The following is a 16839-nucleotide window of genomic DNA, read 5'->3' as shown; positions in this document are numbered from 1 at the left end:
GTGGATTTTATGCTTTGTTTGTGTGGGATAATTAATATCTTTCTTTTAAGTATCCTGTGTTAAAGAGATAGAATATTTGTTCTGATTTTTCTTTCTTTTTATTTCAATGGACTTTTCATTAAATATCCAAATGGGTTATCTTACCTTAAATTCAGTTTTCAGAAAATTTATTCAACTGGAACAGTGCCAGTTTTTTTTTAGGATGAACTGCATTATGTTATTATTTTAGGATGTCTCAAAACAAGATATACCTTTTTACTTTACAAAATTTTGTCAGAATTTATAACCCTGATTATAATGGCTTTCTCATGAATTTGAGATGTAAGATCATGTGTGTTTTATGTTATGATATGTGGTTGTGGCTGCTTAATATTTTGCTAGAAGATGTTATTTGAGTGGATATATGGACAACTCTAAAGCCTCTGTTCACATGTTAGTGCTCATGAAAGACTGTTGCCTATGGAAGATGTATCACCTTCCTATATAGTCTGAAGATGATTGCATAATAGGATGATGCAGTCCACACTGACATGTGTAAGAATGGAATCTTTGTTCAAGACTTGTGGTATGTGCAGGAATTTAAACAGCAGTGCACATAAGATAATAGCTCTTTGTGATGCAGATATATTTATCTGAAGTACATTTTCAAGTAAGAAAAAGGTTTATATTTGTCATGGAAAATCTTATATTTGTCCAGATTTCAATGTTATGAAAACTTTTGTTTTATTTATTATGTCTATTGCTGATGGCTGCAAACAAAATCATGTAAAGATTAATTTAACACTTAAAAAATTAATGAAAGAGTTGTGAATAAGAAGTGAAATAGAACAATCAATACTTCTTTTTTTAAAGAAACTGTTTAGTAAAAGGAATTGTATGTGCATTAAAATGTAATTTGTTTTTACTTTACATTGAAAATCCATGTTTTTTCACAAAACTTCAAACTATTCATTAAAAATATGCTGGAAGTAATACATTGTATGCATGCTGTAATATGGGCCATATGCTCGAACAGCACAATAAACATATTTCTGATGTGCTGAAATTTGTCTTTATTGTTTTTACTATCCATAAGAGATTCTTTTTCTCTCTTTTTTTTCAAATAGATTTTCAGTTTGTTTTTTTTCCCTCAGTGATACCTGTCTTTTTATTATTGTATCCTGTCCAGCATATCAAGTTGTTATGCCTATTCTTTCCCCATAGTGGATTATCTTAATGCAGGTTCTGCAGATATCTTTTCCTGTGAATTGTATTTTATGTAATACAGTGTACTTACAGCTGATCTATTTTGGAATATTTTTAGATACCATTCTTTTATTGCTTGACTAATCTGATAGTATTTGCAGTCTGCATCCTTGATTTGCTTGCTTTTAAAATGCTATAAAGCTCACACTTTTTATCTTGCAAGGTTTTGTACATACATCACAAATTCTGCATTGATTTTTTTATGATTCAAAAAATTCTGTTCTTATTATAGGAGGTAATTTCTTATTTGATGTTGTGCACTAGCATTATCTCTGAAAATTTTCAATGTTGTCTGATTCCAAAGTGTTTCTTATTGATAGGGATTTCTTACTTTTGATGAGTATTACGTGGAATTTCTCACTGCACTGTCCCATTTGGCATGTGTATTTGACCCTTTCTTTTAAAGATTCATTTCTGTATTTGCAAGTTTAATCTTCAGAAAAAAGCTAAACTATGTGTTTCTCACCTGAAGGAGTTTCTGATAATATGGTATTTACAGCTTCCAAAAGTTTCTATTTTCTATGTTTCATTTGTGGCCTTAAATTGAAACTGCATTTTAATAAACAGAATGCTCAGGAACTACACAGTAATTTAAAAAGAAAAAAAAGAGATTATGAAGTTGTAATAAAGAAGAAAGCAGGAATGTATGGCAAGACATTGAGACCTAACTCAGTGACAGGTAATTCTGCCTTGATTGATTCTCAAGTTTTAGGATCTTTACTCATTCATACATTTTCTTTTAAATACAGAAATCTGCCTTACATCCAATGGCTTATAGTTTTGTATATCAATAGCTAAAGTATTGACACATACTAATAACCATGTTTATGACCATATTGCATTGCTTCAATGCATAATGAATATTTTGGTATCCACTCTTTTATTAAAAGTTTGATTGGCATTATTTGGCTACATGTTAAATCATTGGTTGTTTAATGAAATATATATAGATAATTGTTTACATTGAAAGGAAAATTTGTTTTCATTTCAAATTTAAAACTGTAAATTTGAAATTTATTGGAGGCAAAAATTATTTGTAATGTATTTCTAGATGAATTATTTGATTGATTATAAAGCTGCAATTTTTGATGTTTCAGAATATAGAACTTGTTTAAAGAAACAAATTTTAACAGTAGTCATGTGCTATCATTTGAATACATTTCTAATTCATCATATATTTAATTTTATACTAGTGGATTGTAAACAAGAAGAAAAGGTAATTCTGTCTTGATTGATTCTCAAGTCTTAGGATCTTTACTCATTCATACATTTTCTTTTAAATACAGAAATCTGCCTTACATCCAATGTAACAACCCAAACAGTATCATCATACAGTGATCATCATTTCAACTTATGGTATTCAGCTGGTCACCCTTGTATACTGTGTGTAAGTATACAAAACAGCATCATCTTGTATATATTATTATATTAAGCTGTCTTTTTTTCTGGCTCTCTTGTAGTTTGTGTGTATAAAAATATTTTTCACTAATAATTTTCCTTAAATTACTTTTGTATATTTAAAATTCCAACATACATGTAACAGCATTACAGAAATGTATACTGTATTTGTGACTAACAGAAATAACACATTAATTAAGAATAAAGCAAATGGATTGTATTTATTTTTTATTTGAAGGTAATTCTAAAATATATAATTTTTCTGAAAAATGCTTAAATGAATTTTTTCCTTCAGACATTCTAAAAATGTCACTTCATTATACATGTGCATTGAAATGTAGAATAATAAATTGCAAGCATACATACTAATGAACTTAAATACATACAAATACAGCTCACATATGTGCATATGAAATTAAACATTTAAGCAAATGTATTGTATATGTAATATGTTTGGAGAAAAGAATATTTCCTGCTTATTTGAAAATTACTAAAGTGTAACTCATCTATAAAAGTGGTGGTGTAGAAAATAATAAATTATAGACAAGTAAAGAATGTGAACAGATTACATTAACAAGTTTGGTTAATTGATTTGAAAAAACTGTGTATTAAACAAGTACCTATCTGGGTTTAGATTGAATTAACAGCAAACAATATTGATAGATAATATTCTGAAAATGCCAGAAAAGATAAACATTGTAATAGCTGGATTTTTGGTTTTTAAGAAATTTTTCAATACAGCATGCAGTAGATTATAAAATAGTGTTAAACTTGCAATGTGGTGGTATAACAAAAATAGCTTCATATTTATTCAATTTAAAAGAAAAAGTATTCGTGTATATGATCATTATTAACTAATAAAAATAATGATATAAATAAAGGATGGTGTTCCTTTATACCTGTATAAATAACTATATCCGATATCTAAGCACACCCTCTACGTTCCTACACTCAATTACAGAACTGCCTTCAAACATGTGGTCAGCTATTGGTCCGTAACCCTTTCTTCCTTTGTGAACCCGACGATGACCGAAAAAAGCTCAAAACGTTATTTGCTACTCTACATAGTGCTTTCTGTACCCATACCACCTGTTTCTACACACATAATTTTCTCTACAAGTGGGTTTTCTCATCATGAATAATAACAATAAAACTAACTGAATTCTTACATCCTAATGGTAAAATATAAGATTGTTTGGAATGACTGTAGACTATTGAAGCTTAAAGTATATTACTTCAGACTGATTTTTAGAATAGTATTTGTTGATTGCAACTCATTTTAGTTGTTTTATTTTGGGGTAGTGTTGGAAAAACTTATTTTTCAAAAAGAAACAAGAATATTATATAATTGTAATAGGATGAAACATATAGCATATTTATTTATTCATAACAATATATTACCTTCAAATCAACCTTGAAAATTAAAATTATCAGTATTTACGTTATAATAGTTATACACCTAAGGACTTTTCAAATTTTATTATCAATAATCAGATTCATTATTGTAATGTGGATTTGGCAGATTCCAATTTAGACCATACACAAAGTAAACACAGCAATCCCATGGCTCCTGGATTCACTATCAGAGAGATGATAGTGCCATTCCTGTCACATTTTTTCACAAAAATAAAAATATAAGGTGAAATTGTATGAAATCCAACAGAAACATTATTATAAGTATGTAGTCTTAGAAAAAACAAAATAATTAATTTTTACTTTTTTTATGATTTCTAACAAAAGCTTGTTATTTCATGTTTTGCACTCAAATTCTGAGTAGTTCACCTGCAAGGTCATTTAAATACTGTTTTTATAATCTTACAGTTTTCACATTTCATTTTTGTAATCTCTAGAACCTTATAAATGAATAATAAGTTATTTTTTTAAGGTAAACATTTATACTTATACTTTCCATTTTCTTTACTGTATCACAAACTGTCTGTTATTATCAGCATACAGCAAAATGAAATGTTTAATATTAACAAATAGAAATGCTTACATACCCCTTGACTTTGTGGAATTCCACTACAATAATTATACGGTAAAACCTGTCTAAGCCAGAAACTGCATAGGGTGGAAACTTGTACAAGCTGGAAATATCAAAATTTTGCAGCATTGTTTTAAGATTTCTCTTATAAAAGGCCCTCTCTATGGTAGAACCTGCATAACACGGACAGGGAACAATCTTTCACCTATCTCATCTATCAACAAGTAGGATTAGAACAAGAGTAAAGCAGAAAAATTATTTTTGATTAAATATTAATTTCTTATTTAATTAATAATTTGTTTAAATATTAATACATTCTTGGACATTTTGTTACAGTAAGTATTGGTTAAATATATTCTGTTCTTTATCCTGTTGTCATTATTTTTACAGTTAAATTAGATTTACGATTTGTAGGAATATATTTCTCTCATAAGTGCAGAATTCTACTCTTTCAATGATTCTCTTTACGTAAATAAATTCCTATCTTCCCTAAGTTTAAAATTTAAGGAAAATTTACTCAATACCGTCATTTTTAAAAAGAAACAACTATTAAATATCATGATTTTGTAAAAGTTGTTTGTTATGATGATTCCAGTAAAGTCTAAACTCTGATTGAGAAGATTGATACAGATTACTCTGTGAATATGGAAAGTTTTGTGAACATTGACAAGAATTTTTTAACAGAAACTTTTGAAATTGATTTAAAATCTATAATAGAATCGCAAGATGGTAACAGTGTGAAAGATTCAGAAGATGAACAAAATGAAAAAGACAGTGAGGAAAGAGAAATTCTACTTCATCGCAAGTGTTAAGTTATATTAAAGCTATCAAATTATGAAGTGGAAAAATGAACTTCATGAAAAGGCCATAGAACTGGCACTTTCTTTTAACTGCACAAGAAACCCCATTAAAAAATGAAACAGTTGAATTTGGACACTTTCTTTAAATAAATTTGATTAAGATTTTGTGTACTTGTGTATATTTTGAATGTCTATTTTTGTTCTTATTCTAATAAATATAGCATAAACAGTACAGTAACTTTATTCACAAACGTCTTACTTCCCTTGAGTCAAGCAAGTATAATGTTCTACTCAAAAATTATATATAATTAAGGAAATGCATGTTCACTGTCTACTCTAGAAACCTTGCTTAAGCTGGAAATTTTACTTGGTCCCGTGTGATTCCACCATAGACAGGTTTTACTGCACTTTTCCTATGCATATTTCACATCTTTTATCTTTTTACTTTTGAGTTATTTTTTAATTTTTCTTTTGCGTTCTTCATCTATTGTCATTTATATAGATAGATCAACTTATGTTTGCAGGTGTGAGTTATTTTAGCAGATTCCCCATAAAGATGTGTTCCCAAAACAAAATGGTGGTTGTTCATGCTATCTTATCTGTAATCTTTCACAATCCAGGTGACAAATTAACATAAAATTCATTAAGCCTTTCAAATATGATTTTTGAAACATAAGTAATATATAATTAACTAAAATATAAAAGTAGGTCCTCAATGCAATTTAATTGTCTCCAATTACAGCATATTTAGATAAGAAACTGCCATAAGTGGTATAGTTGACCAGACAGACAGCAATACTAATGGTAGTTACTTTTAATTCACTGTGAAAACTGTGCATCAATTTTAAATTAACCATTGATGGAGTATAGGGTAAAGTAGGCTCTTTCAAACAATTATACACACTTGTGTCAACTAACTAGATGTAGTTAGGCAAAGTATAGAAGGTGTGGATGGCACCTCTCGAGGGTTGAAAAATTTGTTTCCTGGGCAAAGCAGCTACAGATTTTGAATATCACGGCTAAATAGGTGAAACCTATATACTTAACACCTATACACTCATGAAAATTACAAACTTACATGGTTAAAAGAACTGCTTCTAAAGTCAAGATTTTTGATAGTCCATGGATCACATGACATTAAAACTAAAGTTCTAAGGTTTTTGAAAGGTTTCTTTTAAAACGAAGTAATTAAAACGTAGATAACATAAAAATTGAAATTGCAGTGTATATTATGATGTTAATGTCAGTGACATATATTTGGAGTAAAAGGGTTTATATTTTGAATGTGACACAGTACACATATGCAGAAAGTAATTTTAAAAAAATTATGCCAGGTACTAAAGGGTTAATCAGTAGTGTGAGATTAGGTCCAAAAGTTTTGGGGCAATCATCTAACAAAATTAAATATTCAATGAAGATGTGTATGTGTAAAGCTTTATTGAAAAACATCTTATAAATGAATTAGAATTGACTGATTATAAGAGTGAAATCAAGTTAATTTTGGTTTTATGTGTGTATAGGTAGTCATTTCACAGAAATTGTAGTTGTTGTTTTTTCCTCCCCCGAGCATATTGATGTATAAATACATATTTTTGTGTATTAAATTGTATTACAGTTAAGCCATACACATTGTATACTAATATGTACTACAAGTGTATTTCATGATTTAGGAAATGAATGTAAACAGTGAAATATGTTTCTTGAGACTAAAAGATCACAGTTGTTAGTTGATTATTCATGTGGAATAAACTTGAATAATTAAAATATGTTGTACTTAAGAGATTAATATGCTCTTCACTGGATATAGCTTTTGATATATTATGTCATACAAGTAAACTAAAACCACCACAAGATTAAAAGTGTGTAATAATTTATCAAAAAAGGCAACAGACTTGTTAGACAACATGTTTTGGTGGTTGTTACTATTATTTATTTGTAGTTTAGCACAAATCTACACAAAAGGCTAACCGTGCTTTGTCTGCCAAGACTATTGAAACCTGGTTTCTAGCATTTTAAGTCCATAGAAGCTGTTACTAATTCACCATCATTTATAGAAGTTCTAATAATGTTAGTGTAGTGACAACCATCAAAACATGTCAGGTAACCCAGCAAGCCTGATGGTAATTTTAATACATTATTGTGCACATTTAATGTATTTGGTGTTTCAACTTTATACACGAGTACTGTTTTTCCTCATATTTGTTATATCATTGTAAAGTTTCATTTAACCAGTATAAAATTTAATTTTTGTCCATAGACCTATTTTGGAGGTTCTCTTGTTCTATATTCTTATTTAGAATAATTATTGGCATTAGTAATTTAAATAAAATACTACACTAGGACCCTGGTCTGATTTGAAAATATGAAATTTAATAACTTTTGTTCCCATCCTTGTCACTTAGATTTTTAGAAAATTCTCTGCAGCCCCAACAACCAGTTAGTCATTTTGTAAACATAAAGACTTGCCAGTAAACATGGTCACATATTCACATTTTATTTGCCCACATTTGAATTGTTACTCTGTATAATGATTCTGGAATCCACATTTTGCAAATAGTGTTGGACATAAGTGTACCTTAGTACTGTTCTTGTAATTGAGACTTGTGCATAAAACAGTATTGAAATCAATTACAATTCCTGTTGCTATGTGTTATTGTTTTGGTATCTGATTACGGCTTAATATCTTTCCTCACAGACAGATGATAAGGGTGTATTTCAAACTTCATTATCAAATGAGTATCTCAAGGCAGCTGAGAATTACCACCTGAATCAGGAACAAGTGTGGAATCTTTCATATTCTTCTATTGATCACTGTTTTGCTGATTCAGAAGTGAAAACAGTGCTTAAAGAAAAATGGAAACAAACAAAAAAGGAATTACTACTTGTCTGACATAAAATGCCCCAAAATGAATTAGTGGTTAATTAAGAAATTTAATATTTTATTAATTCTTTCATATATATAGAAATACTTTTTTTTGAGTACTACTGTTTGAGGATAGAATCACACATTTGTTTCAAATGAATCCTTAGTCTCTGTATAACAACAAAGATATGGTAATGTAAATAAAATACAGTTTGTTGTTTTTTTTTTATTAAGTCTTAAGGTTTTTAATTTTTTAACTAAAAATAATTAAAAATCAAAGGAATTGTGTGTCATCACAATCGTTTTTATGCACAGTGTTCTTAAAAATAGGGTTTGCATGTCTAGTGAATTTGATAATTAACTGAAAAGTTTTTAGTGACTTAATTTTTCTTTGATTTTTTTAAGATTGAGCTTGAAAATGTTTAACAGTATAGTTATTCATTCTGAAGCTTAGTTTATTATAAACTTAATTATAAAAAAGTAATTATTTATATTTATACATATATAAATTAATTTCACTTACATAGTGTATGTGTAAGCTGGTTTATGATGCATTATCACAAATTGTTTTTTAAGGTGTTACTTATTTGTGTATCTCTTTTTCAAGGAAATATAGAATGCACATCTTGTTATATTTTTACAGGAAACTAAACTAATATTAATTGACAATGTTAGGTATGTATATGAGAGCTGTGAAGCAGGTTTTTTTTTCCTTTTTCAAATTATATAAAAGCTTTTACATTTTTGGAATTGATTGTTTATCCATCCAGCTAAAAAGTTTAGAATTTTATCAATTTGTTTTATTTTCACATGTTCTAAATGCAAGCATTTTAATAAAATATAATTTTGATGTGGTTTACAGTGCTGTTTGAAGAAGTGTTGCCTTTAATAATTTCTGTGTATGTGTGTGTGTGTGTATTATAACCATAGTTTTTAAAACGCCAAAACAAAACACACTAATATTAAAAAAATAAAATATGCTGCATTTTCAAAAAAGATCCTAGGGTACAAGCTATAATGTGGGATTATAAAATGTATCCAATATTTTGGAGGTGACTGAAGAAGTAGGATCCACATTGTGGTGAGGATACTCCATTTATCAGTCTTAACCTCCAATTCACTAGTCTCATAAGAAATGGACACAATTAGATGATAAATTAGGAGAGTGAGATGTGGGTGTTCAAGCTCACAATGTTCCACATCTATATCACCCTTCATTGCCTGCAGACAATTGTGGGAAGGTGACTGCTCTCCCAAATTAAAATAAGAATACGAAAAAGCTAACAATAAAAAATAAGGTACTACCATCCATTTGGGGGTAAGTAAGATGAAACTTACCTCTTGAAGTGAGCATTCTTGCCCCCAGTTGGGTAAAGGCAATAATTAACATGACATTGAACCATATCAGTATACTAAGTTTACTGTGACTCGTGCTTTTATATGGGTCTCAAGGTGTAACTTCGCATAAAGTAGCACCTTCTTAAATGACCTTATTTTTAACTAAAAATAATTTAGTAATTTTTAGTAAAATTTCTCTGATTTTTATTTCTTTGTATTTATTTAGCACATTTTTGTATTTATTATGGAATAGCTTAATAGTTTTATCTAAAATTTCTTTATTAAATCCATTAACTATTAATTTTTGTATCAGTATTTCAACATTATCAACAAAATATTGTAATTTATTACTTATTTTACAATATCTGAATAACTGCAAAGCTATGATAGTTATAACAGATGGCACATTACTGTTTAAGGAGGATAAGCCATAAACTGGAAAGTCAAAATCTTTTGTCAAAAATATTATGCTAAAAAATAAAAAAATGCTAAATTAGGGATGGCTAGCACAGATAGCCCTCGAGTAGCTTTGTGCAAAAAACAAATCTTTTACTGTACACTATATCAATGTGCCCTATGATATAAAAAACCTCACTGCGTGTGGTGAAGCCATACATTTTTTAATTGTTTGGCGAAGAATATAGTTAGGGCTAGTCAGCATGCTGCATAGAGCTCTCGCAACTTGAATAAATCAGGTAGAATCCCTAAAAATATCATTTGGTAGTGTGGAAAGTAAGTAATACTTTTTCCTTTCAGTCATTTATTTTTTAATTACATAACTATTGTAACTGCATGACAGTTTAGCAACTATTACCCAATATCCAAGAGATATCTATAAATGAAGTTCTGTTCATAAGCTGAAAAAGCAGGATTCAGAGAGCCATAGCAGAGCAGGCGTTGATGACTCAGTCTAATAACCATTCTAATTGCATACATAAATCACATAGTTCTTTTAACCAAGTTTTCAAACCTTCAGCTACAATTTTCAGTTTATACTAGGCATTTCATCCCCTAGCTTCAGCTATTTTAGCTTATGAAATAATCAGCTGTTAGTTAAAGCTATATCAATCAGTAAGCCAACGGTAATGAATGGTTCAGCCGATTATTGGAGCTGTTTCTCACATCTAACTCTTAACATTTTCTCGCTTGCATCGTCATTACTGTGAAATAAAAAATCATCCTCGCATTTCATTTACTCGTCGATTTTGACATCTATTTCTGTTGAAACCAGTGCAGGAGAGGTTTGTTTATAACGCTATTTGTAGCTTATTAATATGTGCCACATGGTTCTGCAAAAATAGTGCTCACTGTAATTCATGTTATTGGTTCATTTTTCCAGAGTATGAGATATGGACCTGTCCAGCCAGAATTAAGATGCTTCTATGTTACCATACCCAGTCTAAACACTATTAAATACGTTACTTCCTCATACTGTAGTATTTCCGACTTTTGTTAACACTTCCTAGCTGTTGACATGCAAACTTGTGGACATATTTTTGTGGACACTGTAAAACGTCCACTCTAGGGGATAGACCATATGCCATGTTGACAAGGAACAGGATTTAATGCCTAATCGTAAATTGTTTGGTAAATAATTTGTAATTCTCTGTTTAGCTGATACGTACCGTAAGAGAGGCAGACCAGTTGGTTCAGTTTAGCCATTGGAGTTTCGACTGACACTTCAAGTTACACTGTTATTTAATTTAATTGAGAAATGCAGTGGACGAGTGGAGCACACAAGTACTAACTCGAGGGTTTACAGTTAAAGTAAAAAATCCTACTGAGACTAAGATTCCAAAAAAACCAACAGTTTTAATAAGCTTTTCAAGTATCGTAGGTTTACAACCAATATTGTATATTTTATTTAAACTAATAAAACTCTTCTAATTTAATCAGCAAACACTTCTTAAAGCAAATACTTCCTATACGTCAACTCAGCTGTATTTTACTATGATTACCGTTGTTAGAGATATGAACAATAGTTAGTTACAAAGAGTTTAGGCGATAAACATTTAAGAGTTCATCATGGTCATGGTTATCCTTCAACTTCAACATGCTCAGAGGCAGAACCGACGTAGAATACAGAGAAATTTCTTTTGAGTTGGGAGAACTAACTTTTCCGCTCGATACAAGAGATTTTATTCAAACTCTTCTTAGTATTCTTATGATCTTCAAAATTGCATACACAACTATCCGCAAGTAGTTCTGACACTTAATTGGTTATTGTTTCTCATTCGTTGTGCAACACTCAACAACAAAACCAAAACTGCTTATTCATTGGTTGCAGATAGAGTTGGCAAATTGGCAGCCTCTTCTCTTGTATTCATACGCACATATTGTTACTGATATTACTTCAAAGCGCCGACCCCCTTCCTGTTCTGGCAGTTTTGTTCATGAAAATCACAAATCTTCCATAACTTTCGCTCATACTGTGGCGTATCCAAGTTGTCGGGGAACATTCACAGTTCTGTCTTGTTAATGAGCTTTCATAACTCTTCCTTGACCTCGATAACGTTAGTTTGTAGTTAATATAAACATATAAACAGAAAGGTTCTCAACAAATTTCACTTCCTGGGTAGTCGTCGTTATATAACCTTTTTTTATACTTTTGTGAATAAGAATTACACTTCTCCTTCATGCACTTCTTCCTTGTTTTGGAATTTCGCGCAAAGCTATTCGAGGGCTATCTGCGCTAGTCGTCCTTAATTTAGTAAGACTAGAGGGAAGGCAGCTAGTCATCACTACCCACCGCCAACTTTTGGGCTACTCTTTTACTGACGAATAGTGGGATTGACCGTAACATTATAACGCCCCCACGGTTGAAAGGGGCGAGCATGTTTGGTGTGACGGGGATTCGAACCCGCGACCTTCGACTTACGAGTCGAACGCCTTAACCCACCAGACCATTGCACATATTTATTTAATACTTGAAGAATTTGAAGTGCCTGCCCAAAAATACTTCAGTACATTATCAGAATACGAGTATATCACGTAGATGAATAAAATTGCCAAGCCTATGCTTGGTAATCTTTACAACAAGTTTTGCCAAATCATCAGACTAGGAAGGATATAGTAAAGTGTGCATCTTCATTACACCTAACACTCTACAACATTCATAGAATCATATTTTGTTGAAATTATATTTCTTACAAGTGTTAATCTTTTCCAGTACTTTGAAATGGATTATTCAGTGTTCTATCAATACATCAGCTGTGAGTGTCAATGTATGAATCAATAAATGTAGTTAGTAACAAAGAATAATACCAATGGGAATGGATCAATATACCTATGGTTATCCTCTGCATATGAGATCAAAAGTTCTCTGCTGTAATCGAACCTGTTTCAACTGGCTCTTTCTCTGGGTGGCACAAACTGTACACTGCTTCCACCAGGATTGAATGATTGAATGCCTTGAATCAAATGCAGGCTCAGCATGATCGGGTGGTTTGGGCGCTCGACTCGTAATCTGAGAGGAGCGGGTTCGAATCCCCGTCACAACAAACATGCTCGCTCTTTCAGCCATGTGGGTATTATAACGTGATGGACAATCCCACTAGTTGTTGGAAAAAGAGTAGTCCAAGAGTTGGCGGTGGGTGGTGATGACTAGCTGTTTTCCCTGTAGTCTTACTGTTAAATTAGGGATGGCTAGTGCAGATAGCCCTCATTTAGTTTTGCGCGAAATTCAAAACAAACAAACAAACAAAACTTGGCTCAAATGCAACCAATATAACGTTAGTGTAAATGTGGGTAGCAACCCAACGTTCTCCAGTTGGAACTCTGGGAACAGTTAGCTGTACCACAAACTGAAAATCACAGATTGTTTGTTGACAATTTTGTGACAATGCATCTTCCTGCAGTCAGAACTGACTACAGACCTACATTGCATGAGTATTGTTACATTCATTTGTTCTGGATGAGACTGAGCTTTTGCATGGCAAGGAGTACACATATGAGAGGTCCAAGTCTTCCCAAATATCCTGAAGCATTAATTGTTGCATCCATTCACTGGTAGAAACTTTTCCTAATTGCCTTGATGTTGTTATATTAGGAAAGCTTTTAACTCCAAAATGGTGTACATGGTTATAACATTTTATAAACAGACAGGATCTTATCATGCAAAAACAATCCATCAATGATATATATGTTTCATGCCCAAACAATATGATATTATAAATTCATGCTATCATTTCCGCTGGAATTTTAAAGTTTGTTAATTATTTCAGTATAGTATGGTCCATCTAGATTGTGAGCTCCCTAACACACAATAAACATTTATAGTATTTTACAAATACCATAACTGCAAGCAGTTCTTTCTTCATTGTATATTATCTGCATTCCAGGGCTATACATGATTAAGCCTTCTACTCTATCCTGAAACTGTCATAACTGCTCTAATTCCATTATCACTGGTATCAATGCTCAGTGAGAAGTTACACTCTTGTTTTAGATATGTTAACAGTGAAATCCTCAGCACACCAAACTTAGGAAACTAGAATACCTGCTTCACATTTCTTCTTCCATCCAAAGCACATCAAAAATTTAGTGAGAGTAGACAATGGGACCGCAATCTCAGAAAAGTTGGCCACATTCAGTAAAATGGAATATAGCCAAGAAAACTGAAGATTTTCATTTGGCAAAAAGGTGAAGTCAATTTTTTGTTGAAATTTTTGACAGGGTCCAGCGAGAGTCGAACTCTGCCAAAAATATAACCAAGAATTTCCACTTCCTTGTATGTAAATGCCAATTTTTCTGACTTCACTTTCAGGATTGCATTTTTTATCATCTGCTGGGATAGCATTATTACGTTCGCAGATGCAAACTCAAATGTGGAAATGAGCACCAAGACATTGTAGAAATAGACCAGCCATTTTCCCATTCCCAAACTTTCAATATAAGCTACATTAAGCAATCAACATGGATGGGAACGTTTTACAAGCTGAATGGATGATGAAAAACTAATAAAAGCCATCCCTCATGCTAAAAGCTGTCTTAGGTATGCTTTCATCATCTAGTTTGACTTAGTAGTAATCATGCTCCTAATCTAGTGTTGAAGCAATAGAAAATTACTAACATGTTTAGAAATTCATCTGCTTATGGTAAGTGAACGTTATAAACACGAGTTATGGTATTTACCAGTTCAAAAGTCAACACAGGACATAAGCATATTTTGTTCTTTTTTATAATCACTATTGGAGATGAATAAGTACTGTTTAGAGTTGTACGATTCTGTTCTTCAACATCTATTGCATCTTGGTACTCACTGGATGCATCCATATTGTTTCTGAAAAGTTGACATGTGAGTTGCTTGATTCAATAGCATTATGTCAATACAATGCCAATTTACAGTTATTTGTCCTAATCTGTCATCTGATCTTACAATTGTATTAGCATATTTAACTCATGGGCCACCAAGTTGCTACCACTGTACTGTATTACTGTACTATCACTATACATTGTTTGCACAATTATGTGGTAGTAACCTCAGATATGCTCCTAGACATGGTGGTAAAGATCCAACACTCAAGTTACCATTAGCCTGACATATTTCAAGCTTGTTTACCATGCCAATAACCATTCCAGTGAGAAGCTGTGTAATAAATCACAATTTGTCGTACAGCATCAAGAATTCAACCTTTCTCAGACAGATAATTGCCTGTTAAGTGATTTCCTGGTGGTAATTAGTGCATTTCATAAATGGGTTCTAAAACTGTGTGTACAGCACCAATGCAGAAAACCTCATTTGTGGTAAATCACAGAACACAGGTACCATGATTCTTTATAACACATACATTCATAGAGTAAAATGTTCCTGATCAGTCTGGCTAACAATTAATAGCTCTTTCATGAAACATCAGAGTACCTGTTGCACAAGCAAACTGACAATAGCTTCCATCAAGGCTGAAGAGGTACACCTTTATTCTGTGAGTGACATCTAAAAATAATCTGAGATTTATCTCTTCACTCATATGTAGTCTATCACCATTTGCCATAATCAAGTAAGCGTCTGCTGAACAGTGGTGGCTTTAGATAAATTGCCTGATATATACTCTTCAAAACAAGAAACGCAAAAGGGATATTTTTGTTATTTTAAAGAGAAATATATGTAATAACGTTACAAGCTCAGAGTATGTGATGTTACACGTCTTAAGGCACTGATTGTCAGACCAAAATGACAATAAAAGTTGTGCACTTTGAAAACGGAGGAAAACATCGGATTTTTCGCCAAAACGCATGCGTGTCCAATAAATTTCTTTGAGAGATCTGCATGTTCTGCAAGTTCAGCATGTACAAAATCCCTATAAAAGTGACGGGTTCTCGGTTTCCATAGCTCAGTGTTAAGCCACCGACACGCAATACAGTTACGCCAAGACTGACTGAAGCACAACGCAACAACGCCATTGGTCGCTTGGAAGCAGGCGAATCTCGATCAGATGTTGCCAGAGCTGTGAATGTCCACTCAAGCACCATCACAAGACTATGGAATCGTCACCAACAACATGGATCAACTCGTGATCGTCCACGATCTGACAGACCTCGTGTGACCGCGCCCGCACAAGATCGCAACATCCGGTTACGTCACCTTCGGGATAGGACCACAACTGCGACGTCTACTGCCTCAATCATACCAGGGCTGCATAGGATTTCCGATCAGACCGTACGCAACCGTCTACGAGATGCAGGAATCCGACCGCGACGTCCAGTCAGAGGCGTCATCCTCACCCAGCAACATCGTCAAGCACGGCTGCAGTGGACTCGGGCACATCGGGTATGGCCTCATCGACGATGGAGGCATGTTTGGTTCAGCGATGATTCACGTTTTATGCTTCGTAGGCAGGATAGAAGGACCCGTGTTTACCGTTGCCGAGGTGAACGTTTTGCAGCAAACTGTGTGCAGGAAGTTGGCAGATTTGGTGGTGGCATTGTCATGATGTGGGCTGCCATCGCCTACAATTCCAGAACAAACCTTTTGCACATTCGAGAGAATCTTACGGCTCAACGATACGTCGACGAGATTCTTAGGCCCCATGTGCGACCCATCATGGTGAACGTCAACGACGTTTTTCAACATGACAACGCCCGTCCTCACACAGCCCAACTCACCACTGTCTTCTTGAGACACCACAACATCAACGTTCTTCCCTGACCCTTCAGATCACCAGATTTAAACCCCATCGAACATCTTTGGGACGAGTCTGCAACGGCGACAACCT

At 32.6% G+C, this 16839-nt stretch overlaps 1 protein-coding gene across 12 annotated transcripts in view; it reads left to right on the top strand.

The window, feature by feature from the left end:
• The window catches only part of LOC143249100 (N6-Methyl-AMP deaminase-like), a 42127-nt gene extending 32965 nt beyond the window's left edge, over positions 1-9162 (top strand). For 7 of the 12 annotated variants that reach the window (XR_013027526.1, XM_076498371.1, XM_076498364.1 and 4 more), the window contains 2 exons: positions 2532-2632; positions 8123-9162. Coding sequence is in view for 9 of the 12 variants with exons in the window: in XM_076498371.1 (XP_076354486.1) it covers positions 2532-2632; positions 8123-8317 (296 nt within the window). In the remaining 3 variants the exon portion in view is untranslated. The other 5 variants (XR_013027527.1, XM_076498365.1, XR_013027525.1 and 2 more) reach the window with 4 other exon arrangements.
• The last annotated feature ends 7677 nt before the right edge of the window (positions 9163-16839 follow it).

This window comes from Tachypleus tridentatus, chromosome 4 (assembly GCF_004210375.1).
Source record: "Tachypleus tridentatus isolate NWPU-2018 chromosome 4, ASM421037v1, whole genome shotgun sequence".
Lineage (NCBI taxonomy): Eukaryota > Metazoa > Arthropoda > Merostomata > Xiphosura > Limulidae > Tachypleus > Tachypleus tridentatus.
The sequence above is the reverse complement of the archived record's forward strand: the minus strand, read 5'-3'. Positions and strand labels throughout refer to the sequence as shown.